General features: G+C 45.3%; 1 protein-coding gene across 3 annotated transcripts in view; it reads right to left on the reverse strand.

The window, feature by feature from the left end:
• MAG (myelin associated glycoprotein) overlaps positions 1-22,313 on the reverse strand; it is a 331,431-nt gene that overhangs the window by 195,150 nt on the left and 113,968 nt on the right. For all 3 annotated transcript variants that reach the window (XM_069201179.1, XM_069201178.1, XM_069201177.1), the window contains one exon: positions 14,693-14,947. In XM_069201179.1, the coding sequence (XP_069057280.1) occupies positions 14,693-14,947 (255 nt within the window). The remainder of the gene's footprint in view (positions 1-14,692; positions 14,948-22,313) is intronic.

Raw genomic sequence — 22,313 nt, forward strand, 5'->3', positions numbered from 1 at the left:
TTGTTGAACCTGCCCCTTTTAGCAGGGTCATCCCCAAACTTTTTGCCTCCTTCCTACTTTTTCTGACCTGTTTGTTTTGGCTGTTCGACTCCAGACACTGTACCATTGCTAACTACGGCTAAGGTACATACTCTCTTTGTCTAAATTGTATTGGCAATCAGTTTATCCATGATTGTAATATTTTATTTACTAGTAAGTCCCTAGTATAGTGCACTATGTGTGCTTCGGGCCTGTAAATCAAATGCTGTCAGTGGGCCTGCAGCACTGATTGTGCCACTCACATGAGTAGCCCAGTAAACATGTCTCAGACCTGCCTCTGTAGTGTCTGTGCATGACGTTTTGCACTGCCAATTTGGCCTGGCAAGTGGACCCACTTGCCAGGACCAAACCTTCCCTTTTACTACATGTAAGTCACCCCCAGGTAGTACTAAAGGCAGGATTCAGAATATTTAAAAGGTAGGACATGTACTGATGTGTTTTACATGCCCTGGTAGTGAAAAAGTAATTTTTCACTATTGCAAGGCCTATCTATTCCATAGGATAACATGGGGAGTGCCTTGAAATATCTTTAAAGTGCAGTTCCCCATTGGGAACAAATGGAGATGCAGAGTTTGGGGTCTCTGAGCTCACAATTTAAAAATACACCTTTTGGTAAAGTTGGTGATTAGATTGTAAGTTTACAAATGCCACTTTTAGAAAGTGGGCATTTTCTTGCTTAACCATCCTGTGCCTCTGCCTGGATACTGAATACCCGTCTGGGTCAGACTGACAGTTGGACTGTTTGTGAATTCACTCTAGACAGTGAGACAAAAGGAGCTGAGGTGTGTCCTGCATATCCTGATGAGTCTTCCTGGGCAAGAGTGGGAGGGAGGAGCTGACACCTGCACTTAAAAGGGCTGTGCCTGCCCTCAGACAATACAGTCTCCAACCCCCTAGTGTGTGTCTGGGGCAGGACAAGCAGGAGGCAGGGTCTTGTGCACTACAACGATTTCCCTTTGACGTTTGTCTACTTCAAAGGCAGAAATGAATATAAGTATTGGGATGCTGACCCCACAACTTTAGATTACTTCTGGATCAAGAGGAACTCGGGCCAAGAGGAAGAGCTTGATGCTTGAGGAGGACCTGCTGCCACTCTGCCTGTTGCTTTGCTGTGCTGGCCAGCTGCTGCTTTAAGATGGAAGGGACTGGACTTGAGTTTCTGAAATCCTGCTTGTGAACTTTCTCCAAAGGCTTGGACTGAGCTTGCCCCTTGTTCTGAAGTCTCAGGGCCATCAAAGACTTCATCTGCCAGTGCCTGGGCTATTCTGCTGAGAGTCCTGACTTGCTAAGTTGTGCCAAATCCAGTCCCTGGGCCCTTAGAAGTGGAAGCTAATAACCTGAGGGGGAAAATCCACACACCGCTATGTGCACATCAGGAAAACTGACCCAGCGCCTCCACGCAGCTGAAAATTCAGTGCAACACCTGCCTCACAGCTGGAGAATTGACGCAGAACTTGTTCTCAAAGTGGATCCTTCGCACAGCGAGTCGGAATTTTCCATGCATTGACCCTGGGTGCCAAAATATTCAATATCACCGCACAGACCTGAGACTGCTTGTCTGGAAATCGACAAATTCCTTCCCTGCTAGGAAAGAATTTATGCATGGCTTACCCAGCAGAGAAAGAGTCAACGCACGGCCTCACTTGCAAGTAAGGAATCAATGCATTGCTTGCTTTTCCAATGCACGCTCACCCGTGCAGCTTTATTTGTGATGCATACAAGGTACTTTGTGCTAAAACAACGCATCCATTGATTTCTATAGCTTAAGACTCTTTTACTTTAATTATTCATATCTTTGCTTGTGTATGTTGGATTTTTGTTGTTTTGGTCTTGTTTGATTTAGATAAATATTGGCTATTTTTCTGAACTGGTGTGGAGTCCTTTTGTGGTGTTTTCACTGTTACTGTGTGTGTTTGTACAAATACTTTACACATTGCTTCTGAGATAAGCCTGACTGCTTGTGGCGAGCTACCAAGGGCATGAGCAGGGGTTATCTGAGCTGGGTATCTTCCTTACTCTGAGTGAGGGTCCCAAATTGGACAGGGTATAAACTGACTACCCACTAGACACCCCATTTCTAACACTAAGGCCCATATTTATACTTCTTTTGCGCCGCATTTGCGTTACTTTTTGATGCAAAAGTGGTGCAAACTTACAAAATACAATTTTGTACTTAGCTTTCTTGTGACTTCTTGTGGATTCTGATGCTATGCAAAACTCTAACCTAGGCATCTCTAACAAGTAACTTGTGAGCTACTGGTAGCTCTCCAAGTACCTGTAAGTAGTTCTCCTGTCTGCAGCCCCACCGACTAAATTTGAAGCTTCTTGCTTGACTGAATATAAAGAAACCACAATTAAAAGTGTGTAGCTGAGACGGAAATGTGTCAGCTGATATTTGGAAAAAATTGTCTGGGTTTCCAAAACATATTTAAAGCTGACATTTGAGTGATAAATCATGTGGCTATCAGGAGACTTATTACTAACAGTTTACCTTAATGCTCTAGCATTGCAGCTTTGGGTGTTATGTTTTACCCATGTAAAGGAGTTCCAAACTGACAACGCCTTTTTTACACAACTGCTGACAATCATCTTGATGCATGGAGGAGATCACTGCTGGTACTGACTCTTGCATAGGGTGGCCACTAAGGTAACCCTGTCTGATGTGATCATTGTTACAAAATTAGGCCCATATTTATACTTTTGTTGCACCGCATTTGAAAACTTAGACCAAAAGTCTAAACTTAGACCAAAAGTCTAACTTTACTCATCGTAAAGTTAGACTTTAGGTCTAAACTTAGACTTCTGGTCTAAACTTAGATTTTTGGTCTAAGTTTACCTTTGTGAATCGGGCCCACTGTCTTTTGCATGTTAGTTGAGCTCTTTAAAACAGCATACATACAATTGTGCAGTGGATCAGCCCTCTTCAGCCATTGGCTTTGGTGCCAATGTTTGGCTCTGCCTAGCAGTCAACTGCTGGTCTTTAGGATGTCAGGCAGCCTAAATAACAGTATTTTGCCTACTTACTGTGTGCTACTCTGCATCCAGAGGAGTCCATCCTCTGCATGTATTTCCTTTAAGCTCATGTCCCAGTGGTTCATGCAAAAGCAGACTAGTGCTAATTAAGTAATGATGATACCAGAAGCTATGCTGCCATTCCTACTAGACCACAACTTTTTTATGCAGAGTATCAAGCGTCATTGCTGCAAGCTTCAGAACTATGGGCCTGATTTAGATATTGGTGAACCGGTCACTCCATCACAACAGTGACGGTTATCCTGTACATTGAAATCAAAATCCCATTATGTCCTATGGGATTTAGATTTTGGAGAATGGGACATCCCTCACCATTGTTGCGGAGTAACTCATCCACCAATATCTAAATCAGGCCCTATGCCACTATCCTGAAAGGGTATTCTACATACTCTGCATAAACACTTTATGGTTCCAAGATGGCAACGCAGTGTGATACTTTACTTTTTCATTTTCTATTGAAGGACATGCTTTCCACATTTAGTTGCCATTTTCTTATTTTTCTTTATGTATTGTAGCATATGATTATACTATATAGAAAACAAAATTTTTATGCCAAAGATCAGACTTGAAATCTGCAGTGCGGTTGATAGAAGATTAGTTGACATTCAGGCTTCTGTGTAGTTTACCTCAACAGGTTTGAACTGGGGGGTCTCTGCATGTTGTGTATTTGTATGTGAGAACTTTACAAGGGCCTAGCCAATTGGCTTTATTAATGCTTTTTGGGACTATGGCTCTGACTTGCAAAAATACTGTGCAGAGAGTGCAAATACAATAGTGTGTGTATGAGAGTTGGACACAGTAGATGCAGACTCTGTCGAAGGAGGTTGAGGAGCATCAGAGGCAGCTGACAGACTGAAATGTTACCCTAGTGAGGGGGTCCAGTAACGTTTCTCACACTAAGGCCCATGGCAACCATGCTATATCACTCACTGGTGCAGGTGATCAAATCAATCAATCAAAAAATCAATTCTTAGGATCAAGGTGATGAAATATGAATTACATGTAGGGGCCTGTTATACATAACATGCTTAGTCTGCCAGCTGAAGTAAATGTGAATATGGCTCCCTGAGAGACAAACAAGTCTTAGGAGAATATTAGAGGTGATGCCCAGTGCACACTCTCAGAATGCATTTTCCACACAAAGCACACAGCATCTATCACTATAAATGGACATGTGAGTAGGCAGGACACTTAAGCATGGAGATCTAACCCGTACAAATGATCCCTACTGCTTTCAACGTCTTCCTCTATTATGCCTTTTTGGATTACAGTTATAGTGCTCTAACTGATGATACTTGACTGCCTGTCTATGGGAGTGGTGGTATAACTGAGGGAAAAACCTTTGAAGTGCTCCCAAATATTCAGGCTAGGGATAATATTTTGGTAGAGTATATGTTCTAGACTCTTTTGTCCTCTCAGTATGCAGGCGGGAGAAAACACATGCATGCCATGGCACATGCATGCAATGAATTCCAATGTAGAACAGAGGCTTTGGGTTACTGACAGAAGGAGCACCATTTTATTTGTATGGCCTGTTTATTAGAGGGGTCCCAGGTGACCCATCCCACTCCTCAGTAGATAAACGTATCCTTTTGATGTGCCCATTGCATAATATATGCACAATTATCTTCTTAGGATGTTTACCATTAACAGCTGTAAATACAGTTAGAAAACAGTGCAAATAGTGAAAATCACAATAGTTAGAAATGGGCCAGGGGAAACACAAACCATATAATAAGAAAGCAGAATGTGAAAGTCGATTTCCCACCTAGGCAAGTGTAGTGTGTAGAGGGGTGCTGGGAGTATTAGCAAGCACCAAGGGTAAGAAATAGAATCTACCCCAGAGCCCACACACCTGGCAAATGTGCCCCTCATCTCTCCATCGCTCCCCTTTCACATACATTCATGTGTTTTAAAGCACGTGTAAAGGCTGGCTTTACTAATCCACTCTGCTAGCCACATAAAATACAGGGGCATATTTAAGAGCCCCTAGCGCCATTCTAATGCCACTTTAGCATCATTTTTTTACACTAATATGGCATTAAAAGGCCAAAAACGCGGTGCCATATTTACAAAGTGATGCAACGCATGCATTGCGCCACTTTGTATCCCTTTGCTCTACATTATGCCTGCGCCATTAGTGGGGGCCAAAAATTGGCTCAGAGCAGGTGCCAAAAGGAGATGTCTGTTGGTTACAATAGGCCTCTGGGAGCTTTGCAGGATTAGCGTCAACAGTTTTGATGCTAATCCTGCAAAGTGCCGGACTAGCGTAATAAATTCTGACGCTAGTCCCCTAACTACCGCCATGGTGCGCCATATTTTAAATATGATGCACACACGGTGACGTTAGGAGGGGTGCTAAGGGGCGTAAGAAAAGTGGCGCAGCACTGTATGCAGTGCCACTCTTTCAAATATGCCCCAAAGGGCAGTGCTTAATTTGTAAATAAAAATGTGCCGGTGCCTAAAGCCCTCCTCTTACGCACACGGCTGCTGCAATTAAATGTGTAAACACGGAATACAGAGGCAGCGTAATCCTTAAGCCATCTCGGGCCTCTTCAATCCATTTACAGGCACTCCCTGCCCCTTCAGCTCACTGTTGCGGATTTCTGCTTTTTTCCATTGTTACGCTTTTTCATTTTTCTTTTCCTCTGCCCTTCCCATATGTGTCTTTTTCTCGCAGTTAATGCTTGAGGCAGAAAAATAAGCGTCGGCCCTCAAAAATAAGTGCCAGTGATCTGCACCGGAAACAACAAACACACATTAAATTAAGCACTGCCATAGGGGCATATTTAAGAATCCCTAGTGCCATTCTAACGCCACATTAGTGTTGTTTTTTTATACTAATGTGGCGTTAGAAGGCCAAAAGGTTTGAGCCATATTTACAAAGAGGCGCAATGCATGCAATGTGCAACTTTGTAACTCTTTGTGCTACATTATGCCTGTGCCAGGCCCAATGTATGCAAAAGGGGAATCCCCCCGCTAGGGAGGCCCAAAAAATGATGCGTCATTTTTTTCTGGCACTTTCAATGCCTGCTCAGAGGAGGCATTAAAAGGTTTCCATTGGTTACAATGGGCCTCTGGGTGCTTTTCAAGATTGGCGTAAAAATGTTTGACGCTAATCCCGCAATACGCTGGACTAGCGTAAACAGTTCTGATGCTAGTCCCCTAACTACCATCATGGTGCGCCATATTTTAAATATGACAAACACATGGTGGCGTTAGGGGGGTGCTAAGGGGTGCAAGAAAAGTGGTGCTGCACTGTGTGCATCACCACTTTTCTTAAATATGCCTCATAGTTCTCTTTTTTGCAGCAGGCATATTAACCCTCCATGCTACTTTATGTTTAGTCAATGCTGCCACTAGGCAAAAGTCCCATCACTCTAGCAGGAACATTAATCACAAGAGGTATCTTGACATTTCAATTGTTTCTTGAAGGCTAAACGTACAAGAAACTTTTCAGCAGGTGTTTTTAAATCTCAGGTTTCTGGCGTTATTGCTAAACACAGCGCCCCCCTGAGGTCAGCGCCCGGTTCGGTCGCACCACCCAAAAGCCGGCCCACTACAGTGATATACATTTAAAAGAAAATTCTCCTCAGCCACCTTGTGTTTGTGCTAGTTAAATAGATCATGCATTCTGAGCCTGAGCAGGAAGACTCAAAGCACCACAAACTATGTGTTCACATTCACACAAAAACGAACAATAACATAATAAGATAATAACATTTCTCCCTCTAGAGAATGTGGCACCAAAGAACACAATATCCCACCATAACAACACTGTAGGACAATAAAATTCATATAGGATCAAAATACAGGCAGAAGGCAAAGGGTAACACACCACTCCTGGCACACAGTAAAGAAGTCAATATTCAAAGGTGCCCAACCCAGCAGCAAATTTGGAGATATTCTCAATACAGCAGTAGTAATGGGGGATAGCAAACAGGTGATTTCTTCACCAAACACCAGAAATCTAGTTTGATGAGAAAAAGGTAGTTTATTTCAACGACCGACCCACAACCCTTGAAGCGTCTGGCAGGCTCAGTAACTTTCAGACAACTGAATTCCAAAATGTAGAAACATTAATACATAACAATACCATACATAATGTAAAGAGAGGTAATGAAATACATAATACCATAAGTGACATAGAGTAAGGTAATGGTGATATGTTACTTGTACATGCCTATTACTCAATACAACCTACTGCATACCACATTACTCCCCTTCTTTATGGATGAAAGTTTATATAGATCATAATCGTGCAGTATGAGAAATAATTTAATGTACTAGGAACACTAAACCCGTGTGTGCACACATTCACCCTCCACCATTTTGAACCACACCATTTTGAGACCAGTTGATGCAAACCTCAGATTTTGGGTATGGTGTTTGGACCTCAGAAACATGATTGTCTGAACTGAAACATGTACATGCTGTGAAATGTGCTTTCAGACATCAGGAATATGTGATGGAACAACTAGGTCCTAAACAACTACTTGCCTAAACCACTAATGCTAAACAACTAAAAAGTCTCTACAACAAAGTACTGAACAGCCACTGTCTAAATAACGATTTTGCCCGAATAACGATTGCCTGAACAATGAATTTTAAGGCAAGTTTTTCTACTTTTTTTATAGTCTAATAGTTGTTTACAATATATATATATATATATATATATATATATATATATATATATATATATATATATATATATATATATATATATATATATATATATATAGATGCATTGGCACATCTTTCGGAATCGAATGTGGGGGGCCGCCCATAGTTACTTGAGATAACTTTAAATATAACAGGTGAATTTCTATAGTTTTGTATATATATATATAAATATATATATTAATTTCATCAAAACAAGGGTCGCGCACTCAAGATACTTTCTAAATTGTTTACTTTCTCAATGTGTTGACATATACAAATATAGATTTATACATTCACTTAAAAAAAGGTTACAGGGACATTATACACATTTTAAACGTAGAAAACCATAGAACTTCACCTGTTATAGTTAAAGTGTTCTCAAGTAACTATAACTAGTGCACTAAAGAAACAGCCTTAACAACGCGACTCCAACCACACTGTGCATTTACAACACGGCCTGAACCACTAATGCATCTTTAAAATGCATTGCTTAACCACACAAGTTTTTACGACTTGCCTTGGGGAAAGCTTTGTTGCACTGATGTTGGACTTTAACTCCAATACGTTTCCTACTGTGTCGCAGACTGGAGATGGAATAGTAAATTATACTATTCCAAAGTCCAGCGCTTTCCCCAAGGCAAGTCGTTGTAATAACTTGCGTGGGGAATGAGTTGTAGAAAGGCATTTGTGGTTCATGACGCGTTGTTAAGACAGGCGTGGTTAATGCCTGCATTGTTCCAATGTAGAACCCACCCAACCCCATGCTGTGCAACGCCCTTTGGCTGTGCACAGCGGGAGTTGGCCTTGCCCTGTCTCTGTGGGTGTGAGAATTGGTATGAGAGGGTGTATCTTGGAGTGAGAGTAGCTGTGAGATTTTCTGTCTGGGTGTAAGAGTGGGTGACTCAGTGGCTCAGTGGGTGCGTCAGTGGTTGTGTGGGTCTGTGAGTGGGTGCATAAGTATGTGAATGAGTGAATGAATTAGTATGAATCATTCTCTGAAAGGTTTTTTATTGTCCCGTAATTCGCGGATTGGTAGTGACTTTACACAGGGGGCCATGCTGAGCTTCACAACATATTTGCAGATATTGTGTGTCGTGAAAAAAAAATTAAGGGTATAATTTGAGTCTTAAAGACTCCTATATCACATCCCTGCGGTCAGGATACCTCCACCCTGACCCCTTGTGCCACTTCTCATTTTATTTTACCGCCCCAGGGACCTTGCTAAACGGTGGCTGCAACTTTCTGGTCAAGTTACGGCCAGCCAATCACTGCATTCCTAGTGGCGCAAGCATTTGCAAGTATACGCCGCGATCACCGAAAAATCGTTGCAAAGGATCTGCGTCCCTAGATTTGTGAATTTATTTTACCTTTATTATCTCCACAACTACTGGACAGATTTACACCAAATAAGTGAAAGCGTAATCTGCATACCAAATGCTAGCTTTCTGCCAAATTTGGTGCAATTCTGTCCAATGGTTCAGGCTGTAGTCATTTTCAAAGGACCTATGGGAACTAATATGGAAAACACATGTTTTTATTCCCCTTTTTCTCTGCCCACACTTGACGGATCACCCCAATCTTTCCATGCACAGAAAGATTCACCAGCACACTTTTTTTTAAAGAAGATTTTGTGAATATTTGTCAAATGGTGCCAAAGATATAGTCAAGTCCAAAAATGTTTTTTCTATGGAAACATGGTCCTAACTATACTGTAACTACCTAGTGGTGCCTGCCACTAGGTAATATATAGATATATAGACATCTATATAGATATATTGATATATGTATATGTATTGTTGTGGGTTCATTTTAGCACCTTGCTTGGGCACACATTTTTCTAGCGTAGCTTAGGCCTGTGGCCTATGCCCTTTTATCCAGATATATGCTCTGATTTCATTTATTCATTTCAGTTCAGCCTGCTTTTAAGCGGGAATGTTCTATTTTTTTCGAATCAACTGTTAATTTATGAAAGCTTTGTTATTATTTTTTGTGCATGACATTTCATCATGTACTTCTGCACAAGGCTGGCAAGAACAGTACATGATAATCTGTCTAGTATTACCATCGCAAGAATGCGCAGATAGTCCGACACTTAGGGGCCCACGTTCATGTTAGGTGTGTTACACAGAACGTAAACATGTTTTCCTATAAAAAAACATTATATCGTATGGAGAAGGTTAGAGAGGTAATTATGGCCATAATACCCATCCACTTTGTGTGCCATTTCATTGCTAATCTCAGCCTTGTCTCTACAACCAGCGAAGGAGAAGATGGGCAGACACCTATTCTCAGGTAATGGAGGTGGGTACTCCTCTCTTGGACCAAGTACGAGCAGATTGGGCTATCACCGCTATGCTCTTGTTAGAAGGTAGGATTCTTATACACATGTTGTTCCAATATGCTTGGGCTGTTTATTTTCCTTTTCACTGATCATAACTATCCTAATCTTGCTATGTCTCATTTCTCAAAATAATTGCAGCTCAAATACTTTACCATAGATTGCAGTCTATTCAATAAATATATTGAAAACCATCCTGCCTTTCTTCCTTTTGTCTATGTGTGTATATGAGACTGCTAATGAAAGAAAGGGGTGAGATTTGTCGACCACAACTTCCCTGAGAGTTCACAAGTGTCAAGGGTGGGTGAGGTGCCAATAGCTAGCATTTGGCCAACAACTGCCAACTTAATTGTATTTTATTTCCTATTGAATTCTATTTTAAGTCTCTGCCTCCATTATTTTCTATGGGAGAGTATTGCACTATCAATGGTTGGCCATGTGTGACACTGAACTTGCTACTCCGCTTTTCTGGCAACATTATCATACACTTGTAAATTTGGCTTCACCTCTTGTTTCAGGAGTTGGAGGCAAGCATGTTTACACTTTTGAGTAACTTCACACTTGTTAATTGTAAAAAGCCAAAAGTAGTAGCATTTCTCAAACGTGAAAAAGTAAACGTAACTGACATGTGAACGTTATCTGTGTAAATTGCTTGGTCTGCTTTTGCTTTGCTCTTGCTCCTATTGTTTTTTCAGTGACACTATTACAAGGATGAAGATACATTTCAGAGACAAGTAGAAAGTGGACCGGGAGAAGACTTACTGCCTGACAAATTTATGGTAAGATATAATTGATCATAAGAAATTCCCATCTAACCACTCACGGTGTTTGACATAACAATAGTACTGTTACATGTAAAGAGTTAGTTGCCAGTAAATGGAGCACTGAGAGTACCTGCGAAGAAGGGGTATTACTGTGGTGCAACGGATGGTAAATAGCAGATCAGGCTCCAATTGCGCGCATAGCTCTGTGAGCTCTGTGATTGTGGCCCTGTCCAGATGATAGGTGAGTATGATGTGCCTGTCCTCAAGTGTAGACAAGTCCACAGTGGGTCTGTACCCGGGTGATTGCCTCCTCCTCCTATTCCTCTGCTGTGGTTCATACCTTAGGGTCCCAAAAGTAAGAAGGGTGTGACTACAGGAACCTGAACACACTACAGCACTGTATAAAGAGCATGCTTTTATGTTGGACACTGGAATTGTAAAGGTGAGAACATTCGACTACAATGACGCAGTGATCAATCTGTACATGTGTACCAGCATTAAAAAATGGCACCCACCTGTCCTGAATTCAGGGACAGGTGTAAGTGACCTAACTCCGCTAGTGTTCGCGTCATGGTGGAGGCGGTCTGCACCGCCGTGCAATTCCTCATTGACTAACATAGCCCTCTATTCAGTATGGGAACCAATGATGATTAACGCCGGCAGTGACGGTGTTCACCGCCATCATCTGGTGAAGGAGCAAGGGCACTGGCGAGTGAGGGAGCTGTAGCCCACAGGACCCAGGAGGCAGAGTGCACTGACGCCGAGGGGACCAGTGGCCAGAGGGTGAGGGGAGCACCACGGCCAGGACAGGAGGTGATACCACTAACACTGATTCCTCCTCCGATGGGAGCTCCCTGGTGGGGCAGACCCCTCTGGGACCACCCAGCTACAGGTTCTACTGCCACCCCCAAACCAGCACTGCCCTCCTCGTAGCCCCCCACCGAGCTGACCGTGTCCTCTCACTCAGGGGCTGGCATCCCAGATGCAGCAGTGCAATGCCTTCCTGGAAGACATTCACTGTAGCTTGGCAGTGCTACATAGATCATTTCAGGCTCTGGCCTCTTTCTTGATGGCAGCCAGTGTCGCTGTTTCACCCGTCCCCCCTCCAACTACCACTTCCCAGTCCCAGTCTCCTCACCCCCAACCCATCCCACGCACACATTATGACAGGCATGCACCCAAAACAACACACATGACTCACACAGACAAACACAGGCAGCACACTTCAGTCCACAAGCACTCACACAGCCAACATCCAGATGCACATGCAACATCATCCAGTGCTTCCTCTGTCTCCCCCTCCACCTCCTCCTCCTTATTTCATCACAGCCACATCCTCACTCACACCTGCATGCACTGCATCAACAGTCTATGAACCTGCCACCTGCACAGCCTTGCTCACAGTCACCACAACAGCAGACCTGCAGGCATGCACCCACACACCACATGTGCAGTCACCACCATCATCACTTCATGCAACACACCCACCTCACTTGCGGACACCACCACAACATTCATCCACACATCATGTTTGTCCTCCCCCACCCTGTCTGACCCCCTCCACAGACACACAAACACTCACACTCAGACCCACGACAGCCATCCACCTCACACATGCACACTGTCCATTCACCTGCAACCAAGTCCAGCACACCTCCTCCTCCTACAACCCCTCCCTCTACCTCCACTCCCATCCTTCCTCCCACATCCCACCCCATTGGCCCTAAGAAGCTTTACCTTGCCCACCTTGACCTCTTCCTTCCTCCTCCTCCCACACCCCTGGCTGTAAGAGGAACGTCCCACCCCCCCCAGCCCAGTAGCTCAAGCAGCCAGTCTGACACTGCTCTTTCCCCAAAGTCTCCAGCTGCCACTAAAGAGTACTTGAGTGTGACGCCAGCCACCGCACCAAGGACACTCCTTCCCCCCGAAATGGAGAGCCAAAGTTCCGCCCCCTGCCAAACAGACTACTAAGACCATGGAGCCACCTCCAACACCTAGGTCCCAGGAGGCCCCACCCACATCCAAAGCCAAGGAAGGAGGCCCCACCCAGATCCAAGGCCAAGGAGGCCCCACCCAGATCTAAAATCAAGGAAAGGAGGCCCCACCCAGATCAAAGGCCAAGGTGGCCCCACCCAGATCCAAAGCCAAGAATGCCCCACCCAAAACCAAAGACAAGGAGGCCCCACCCAAAAGTGAGCCCAAGGAGGACCCACCCAAAACTAAGGACAAGGAGGCCCCACCACCGAAAGCCAAGGACAAGGGGGCCCCACCCAAAAGTGAGCCCAAGGAGGACCCACCCAAAACCAAGGACAAGGAGGCCCCACCCAAATGTGAGCACAAGGATCCCTATCCTGAACCAGAGGCCAAGGAGCACCCTCAGTAACCAGTGGGCAGGGAGCACCCTCCAGAACCAGGGGGCAAGGAGCCCCCTCCAGAACCAGTGGGTAAGGAGCTCCCTCAGTAACCAGTGGGCAAGGAGCCCCCTCCTAATGATATGGCCCCTCACCCCGAGGTGCCTGCCCATTTCCAACATGATGCCCCTGAAAAGTGGAGTCCCGATATTCTCAGGAGTCAAGTTGGGGTTTGGACTTTGCCCTGTGGGCATTTGTGATGTTGGGCTGGCCTTTAAGCCCACATGTATGTATATATGCAGTTGTGTATGTTTTTGCATTTTGAATATTCATCCAACAGGAATCCAGTGCTTGGAACAGTGTATGTGTCCTGGCTTTATTTGCTCCGGGGTTCTGTTACTGTTGTTTTACTCTGTAGCTGATTCTGGGTGTGTGGTGTGTGTATATGGTATGTGTTGTGCATAAGTGTGTCACTCTCCCTCCCTTGTATACTAGGTGGCTCTACTCACCGTCGTTGTCTTCGTCGAGTTGGTGCTCCAGGACGGCCATGGCATGGTACAGCATCGGGAAGACATGCAGTTTGGCTTCCATGGCGGCGCCAATTCCTGTGTGTCCCTAGAGGTGAGTGTCTCCTTTTATATGATGTGTTTCTGCCAGGCTTTTGATGCTGTTGCTAACGCCCCGGAAGTCCTGGCGGTGTGCTGTGTCATAATATGACAGGCGGATCCTTATCATCCACCTGCCTGTAGGTGGCTACCGCTGTGTTCAGTGTTCGTACCGTGCTGGCGGTGAGTGTGGTACATTGGCTGTCTATGGGAAGGTTCACCGCCATGGTCATTATTTGGTGGCCATTACCGCCAGGCTGTCGGCGGTGATACCGCCACGTTAACCATGGCAGTCAGAAGACCGCCAGGGTCATCATGACCACCTAAGTCCGAAGGTAAACGTTTGACTGTGGCCTCCCGCTTGCTGCAGCCGAGTAGGGCTCCATCGAGGGCAGCCTCAAACTTTGACTTTGCCCTGGTCTAGTGCGACTGGATTGGTGCTTTTAGTTTCTATGCGCTAGTAAACATAAATGTTTTGAAAATGTATATCTCCAGTTCTCCTTATCCGATTTGAATCATTTTTGTGCCATTCTAAATATAAAGATATACTCTATTTTCATAAATTGGAGTTTGATTTTTATTGTGTTTTCTGTTTTACTTATTTTTTGTTTTGTGATTTTTAAATGCTCTGCACACCTGTCTCCTAAGTTAAGCCTTGTCACTTGTTGCCATGCTACCAAGTGTTGCGCGGGGATTGGTTTATTGAGACCTGACTGGACCTAGTGGGGGTTAGTGGCCTATTGCTAAGTGTAGGTACGTACCTGCCCTTACCAAAAGTCTACTTTCCAACAAATCACACATCCCTGCAAAACTTATATGCCATCCCACCACTCCACACTAATTTCTGCAAAGTTTTAAAATATTTTCATTATTAAAAGGTGTATATGAAACCATACTTACCTTTGACATTGACAGAGACAGGTGTAGAAGACATGGTGCCTATGGCATTGTGGGCCATGCAGTGGTAGACCCCAGCATCATCCATGGTTATTTTCTCAATCTTCAGAGTTTTACCTTTCTGTATCATTTTCTCATTTTTATACCAGGTAAAATTAGTTTCTCTTGGGTTACTGCTCTTAGTCGCACATGACAATTCCATTGTTTTTCCTTCCTCTGGGTCCTCAAATAGCACAACATCTACACCTTTCGGAGCATCTGTGGTAAAAGGAAAAAGGAATTATATTGATGTCTGCAAGTGTTTAACAATCTCAAATGATTGGCTGTGCTGTGCCAACTCACCACTAGGATTATATTTCTGGCCATATCTTGCAGATATATTTTCAAGGGGTGAACACACTGGTAATCAATTGGGAATAAGCCTTGGTCTGCAGGGATCTTCGGTAGGCCTGCACAATTTTACTATTTACATTTATTTATATGTTGCATGCCACAAGCTGTCACTCAGGGGGTCATTTTGAGTTTGGCGGGCGGAAAAGCCTGCCGGACAAACTCCTGCAGTCAGGTTGCTGCCAGTGCAGCCACCTTCCTGCGGGCCCCATTACAAGTTCCCCACTGGGAAACAGCCCACAACATTGACGCCGGCACATTATGGAGCCAGAGGCAATGTTGCGGTGCTTAGGGTGCAACAGCACCAATCACGCTTTGAACTGTCTGGAAGGCACTACGGGGCTGTCCATGGGGGCCATTTCACAGCATCCCGTCTCCGTCAGCTTTTACATGGTGGTGCAGCCTTCGTGTAAAAGCTGGTGGAGAGGGGCCTCATAATCCTCCGGATGGCGCTGCATGCAGCCCTGCCCTTGCGGAATAGGACCACCAGCACCACCAGTCCCTCCAGTGCAGGGAAACTGGCAGTGCTGGTGGTCTGACCGTGGTCGAACCACCATGGTCATTATGTGGCGATTTGACCACCACCAAAGCGGTCGGACTGCTATGGCGGCAGCCACACCGCCATTGCGCCCCTTACAGCCCTGGCGGTCTATAGACCGCCAGGGTCATAATGAAGGCCTTAGTGTCTCAGCCGTATTCAGTTATGTGTCGGAATAGTCCTAGCAAAAATATTGTCTGACAAATATTGGCCTAATATATCCTTTCCCAAATACAGGATGTAGATATTATATTAAATATATTATATTAATAACTCTTTGTAAATACTGTGTAGGATATTTCTGTTAGACAAGCATTTGGTTATTATAGCCTGGTACCAGGTCTCCCTGTTTGTCATACAGAGTCTTAGGATCATGTCCAACAGCTGTGCCAATGAAGAAATTGCAACAACCATGCATTTCATACACTCTGGTGCACCCTCAGACTCCTAACCTCACCATACCTTCATCAAAAGTCTGGGCTCCATCAGCACAGCCCTCACCCCCATTCTGAATGATTCAGTCATCACAGCCACCTACCTGGATTCCTGGAAACACGTGACAGTACTCCTTCTACTCAAGAAACCCTCAGCAGTCCGGGAGGCACTAAACAACTACTGGCCTATCTGACAAACTTCATGGAAAAGATGATAAACAAATACCTAGCCAACAACCACCGGCTCAACACCAGTCCGGATTCAGTCCTGATAGGAAAGCACTTCACTAAAGTCAAAAGATGAATTCACTACTTGGCTAACAGGTTGAAAGCAGTGGCAGTCGATGCCAGGCCGAGCAGCACTGGGGATTTTGGAGGTGACCAATCACCTTCACATACAATTCAATCCAACTGTAACTAAAACCCCATGAAGCTCATAGTATTTCTGACTCCTTGGTGGACAAAAAAATCATAATGCTCACAAGGAATGTATATCGCTCCCAGATATTTCTTGTGTCAATAAAGTTTGTCGCCTGGCCTCTTTCACTCTCTTGCCCAAGCTCACCACAGGAAACTTGTGAAGGGCAGGTGAGAGCCATGACCATGTCCACTGTCTTGATCAAGGTGCGTCTCTCTCAGGTACATGATGACTGGTATGAAAAATACACCTAATACTGTGCAATGTAATAACACCATAGGAGATAGCATAATACATCCTTCAGCTGATACCATGGCAGTATGACGTATAATTTCCTCTGTACTGCTTCAAGACATGATTGACACATCCTTCAGGAGTCATAGAAAGGAGCTGCTCCAAAGCAACCGATGGCTAATAAGGCCTACTCTAGGCCCCTCTCTGTGTTTCCTTCGTGAGTTATAGCCAGACCAAAAAATTGTATATTGCCCAACATGTCAGTCCCCAACTTACAATATAAAGGGGGACCCCTAGCCTTGGTACCCCAGTTCATAACAAGCATTTCATTGTACTACCAAAGTGTGGTATCCCCAACTGGGGGTGCAGGTTAAAAAGCTTGTACCTCATTACTATAGGTTAGTTGCATTTCCTGTGAAGACCTGGACATTGGGATGTTAAACATCCATATTATTTGGTTTTCCTGCAAAGGGAAATGTGCTGGGACTGTCAAACATGTTTAAAGAAAAACCTGGAGCCTAAAGGTCTGCAGATCCCAGGATTTTAAATCCTGTAAATGATAAAAGTTATTATGAGATTCAGCACTGACTTGCTTGGATTATTTTTCCTTGAAATTTACTGAACAACTTTTGACTAGATGCTGTTATTCTGTGCTAATTTCACTGGAAAATAGAATCGAAAACGCCTGTACATTGTTTCAATAGATAATAATGTCAAACGTGAATGTCTACAAGTAACTACTCTGAAATTATCAACAGCTAAGGTACATAATAAGTGCAAGGCAAAAGACATTCACCACAGTGGAAAGCATCTGCCCCTTGCCTTCAGTAAATCTAATCCCCATTACTTCCTGTTAAACACTTCTCACTCAAGAGCTTTCAAACCTTGAGAGCTCTGTAAAATGACAGAGCGATGCTGTTTTTTAAACAATGTTTGGATGATGTTTTAGAGCGACAAGAGGATGCTGGCAGTTGTTTATTTCTAGGTCTGGGTTTTAACACCACCACTGTCAAACAGACCTTTTGTTTCTAATAATCTTAGAAGAGTCTTTGGGTCCACTGGCTTTTTCGGCAAGACTCTTTAGGTTACAGGCTGAAGACTTTGTCAGCCCCATCTTTGCACAGGACAGAGGTGTATTTCCCTCTCACCTGATGGTTTTATTTGTTAGGGGGTATTCTTCTGCCTCAAATGGCGTGTCTGCTTTGAACTGCATGCAAGACTATTTTAGAACAATAGACCTATTGTTTTACCTTCTCAACACCCATTTGTCTCCTTTTACTTTCACCTCTTGCACCCACTGTTGTCTCGTTCCTGCCCTCCCAATACACTGTGTGAATGACCCTTCATTATGCCGACTCACTACCCTTCTCTCTTTCCTCTTTCCACCCTTTCCTCTTTCTCCTGTGTGCTGCTGCCCCCACCATCTGCCAACCCCTCTAGTTCTTTCCTCCTGCCCCTCAACCTGTCACATGAGTGTTCCATGTTGAACCAGCCACCAACCTTGTTGTTGCTTCCACCTGCCTTCTTTTTTCTCTTTTTGTTTAAATTTGAAAAAGCTTTATTGGAATAGCATGAATGGAAGGTATATAATAAACATGTCCATAGATTATGTCAGTAAATTAAACAGAAACAAGGCAACATTCAAAAAAGCACAAAAGACATCCCAAATGCCCTCTTTTGTGGTAATGTGGTTTAGCAGTTAGGCATATCAGAGGGTAGTCTGAAGCATGTAAGTCACAACCTCATAAAGTAAGTGAGACACACATTCAATAAAGAAATCTACCATCAATTTATAAAAATAACACATACTTTTAGATGAATTTAGATACCAAAGTCACCAGAGTCATGTGACTACTTTTCAAGTTATGAATTTTTGGAGTTTTTGAAAGTCGACAGTGCATTTTTAGGAAGTTACAATGCAATCTTATGGAGAAAAACAAATACAGCAAACCAGGTAGAACGCAACGACTTAGGGACCAATCTCCTGGACTTAGTGTAAGTATGGGCACGATCCAAGGCTACACCCACAGGTCACCTTGAGCGGCACTGAGGAATCTGGGTGAAGGAGTGCAGTTCAGCATCGGGTGCTGCGTGTAAATCTATGGGGATCGGTCTGGTTACAATGTTGCTGCAGGGAAGGACTCAGAGGTCAGTCCAGGGGAACCCACAGAGGGGCTTGACCCTTCAGGTCCTTGGACATGTGGGGGAACTATTGGTCCTCTCTTCCCCAGGCTGTAGGGAACAGGTGCAGTGATGTCTACTGGCATTGGGTCCGATGCTGGAGTTCCTTGCAATTGCAGGGGGGCTCAAAGAAACAGTCTGCAAGTATCGATTGGGGATCCAGTCCAACCAAGCCTACAAGTGTGCTCAGGTCTCATGAGGCTGGGAGACGTGGGGACATCCTTGGTTCTCTTCTCCTCTGTCCGGGTTGGATGGGTGCAAAGGTGTCCTGAGGTGTCTTGTCTTTGTCTCCTGGTCACTTGCTATTGCTGGGGGTCTGTAGAAACAAGCTGAGGACGCCATTGGGAAGTCTACAGTGGGCACACTCTAGGTGGCTTTAACCTCTGGAGGGTCTGGGGACTGCGCTGGCACTGTTGGCCCACTTCAGCATGCGCTAGGTGGCTCAGATGCATTGGTGATGTCCGGTGTCAGGCTTTTTACAGTCCAGATCCTCTCACTTCATTCTTGGGTGGCTTCTGATGCAGGGGACCATCTCCTCTACTCCAAGGGAGTTCTTCTTAGTGATTTACGAAGCACTGGCAGCTCTCCTGGTTTCTTGAAGGCTGCATCGGCAGGACAGGTCAGTTGCTTCTCGGGTTGGGTGCTGACAGGCAGGGTTGGCGGCAAGTCAGTTATGCTCCTTGGTTCTCATGTTCATATTTAGGGGGCATTAAGAGGGGTGAGGGTTCGTACCCAATCGTCTTCTTATCCTTGGGGTGACTACACCCCCTAGATGACCGCTTTCTGTGGGGAGTGGGCATCACCCCGTCCAGAGATCCTAAATTCCACAACACACAAGATGGCAACATTTCCTAAGTCATGTCCACTTCTCGCTGGTCACCCTAAAGGTGTATACAGCATGGAAGTACAACACACCTCCTGCATTGCTAAGGCGTTGGCCTTCTTTGAAGATCCCTGCTTTTGGAGTGCTGATCATCCTATTGGGAGGGGTGTCTTAACACCCTGACCAGAGCAGACTTTCCTTCTGACCTACAGAGGCTCTCACCCTTGGAGGTCGGAAACCCATCTGTTGGTGGCAGAGTGGCTGGATCTGGTCAGTGAGATCACCATCAGTGGGTGGGCTTTCAGGGGGCACCGTTAAGGTGCCCTCTGGGTGCATGTATTAATAATTCCATCACTGGAATTAGTGAGGGTTTATTGATACAAGATGTTTGATACCAAACATCCCTAGTTTCAGTGAAGCCATCACGTAGTTGGGGAACTCATATTCACCAGTGTCAAGCACATGCATTTAAAATGACATCTCCAGGCACTTACTTTGTCTGAGAATGGACAGAGTCATAGCAGGGTCATAGCTGCCCACGCATGAAAAATAATGCATGCTCCCTTCGGGCTGTAAGGCCTACTGTAGGAGTGACTTACAAATATGAAGTGTTTAGGGAACATGGTGCACAGTGTGTGTACCATGTTGTGCTTTTAGTTTTAGGGAGCATTTTGTCATGTAGCCTTCACTGGCAGTCTGCATGAGTTTGGTGTTGGATTCCTGAGAGTGAGAGTTGTGCTGCAGCTATCAGGACCCCACTTCAGTACCCATGCCTTAGTTACCAGGGGTACAATTTACTAGGGACTTACAGAGGTGCAAAAGGGCCTGGCAACTTGGAGATCAAGTGCCCAAGGAGCACTGGCACTGGGGACCTGGTTAGCAGTGAAAGGTACATCAAAACTCAGGTAAAGGTGTGGGGTGGTGCCAAACCAGAACCCAGCTTCCTACAAATCAAATCAAATCAAATCATTAACATTCATAAAGCGCGCTACTCACCTGTGCGGGTCTCAAGGCGCTAGGGGGAAGTGGGTTACTGCTGCTCGAAGATCCAGGTCTTGAGGAGTCTCCGGAATGCGGAGTGGTCCTGGGTGGTCCTGAGGCTGGTGGGGAGGGTGTTCCAGGTCTTGGCTGCCAGGTAGGAGTAAGACCTCCCAACCGCCATGGAGCGGCGGATGCGAGGGACGGCAGCGAGCGCGAGGCCGGTGGAACGGAGGAGACGGGTGGGGGCGTAGAAGCTGAGGCGTCGGTTGAGGTATTCAGGTCCCTTGTCGTGGAGGGCTTTGTGTGCGTGGGTGAGAAGTCGGAAGGTGATCCTTTTGCTGACTGGGAGCCAATGCAGGTGTCTCAGGTGTGCGGAGATGTGGCTGTTGCGGGGTACGTCGAGGATGAGGCGGGCGGAGGCGTTTTGAATACGTTGCAGACGTTTTTGGAGTTTTGCGGTGGTCCCAGCATAAAGGGTGTTGCCGTAGTCCAGGCGGGTAGTGACTAGGGCGTGGGTCACGGTTTTTCTGGTGTCGGTGGGGATCCAGCGGAAGATCTTGCGGAGCATGCGGAGGGTGAGGAAGCAGGAGGAGGACACGGCGTTGACTTGTTTGGTCATGGTGAGAAGACCCTGACTTACATACCCCGACCGGCAACCAACAGGCCAGGAGACCCAACCACAGCATGGGAGAGTCTTCCTAGTCTGTCAGGAAGAGTAAGTAAGCAAGCAGGATGTTTGCAGGGCCTTCTCTGACTCACAACCTAATGTTCAGGTCATTTCCTTTGGGAAGATGACCTCCCTCAACAGTATTAGGGCCCCATTTAAAATGTTCTTTGTCTGCTTTCTCAGCTTTCTTGCCCAGATTATTTTCTTTGGGATGAGAGGTGTCCACCTTTGCTAACCCTATCTTAGCCAGGGAAACCCCTAGCCTTCCCAAAGAGGTCACCCACATGTGGCGTAACCCCTCCATGAACAGCAGGTCAGGGAGCCTAACTTGCTTTTAACATGGGGTCAGACCACCATGCCAAGGCCAGTGCAGCCATAAAGGCTAACATCCAACAGAGGCCCTTGACAGCTGTCAGTGTCCAGAACCACACCTTTAGCTCTTCAAGTGGAGAAGTGTGGCTCAATGGTTAGAGCGGCAGACCCTGATGCAGGAATCTTGGCGGGTCATGGGCTCAATTTCCTCGGACCTGATAATTCTTGCATCGGTGCCTAATCTAATTCATAGGTCCCACTCTGTAACTCTGGGCAATAGCTTGCTTAATCTCCACAACAGCGCTGGCATGCCTGGCTTCACCTTGGAGGTTGCCCAGGAGTGGGCACCTCACAGGGAAAAGCCAGGAGGGGTTCCACAGCGGTATGCGTACAGCGCCTTGAGACCCTAACAGGTGAGTAGTGCGCTATATAAATACAAAGTTTTTTTTACAGTTTCACTGACAGGTGAAGGAGCTAGGTTGCAAGCTTCTTTGCATTCAGGGTGCCTGTTTGCTATTTTAGAGTGGGTGGCTACCACATCCTGTAGCAAACACTCTCCTTCAACTCTCACTTCTGTTAGCTGAGTAGCCACCATCTCAAGCTTAACAGCTGCCTGACAAGTCAGGACTTCTTTTGGATCATGCTG

This window comes from Pleurodeles waltl, chromosome 7 (assembly GCF_031143425.1).
Source record: "Pleurodeles waltl isolate 20211129_DDA chromosome 7, aPleWal1.hap1.20221129, whole genome shotgun sequence".
Classification (NCBI taxonomy): Eukaryota; Metazoa; Chordata; class Amphibia; order Caudata; family Salamandridae; genus Pleurodeles; species Pleurodeles waltl.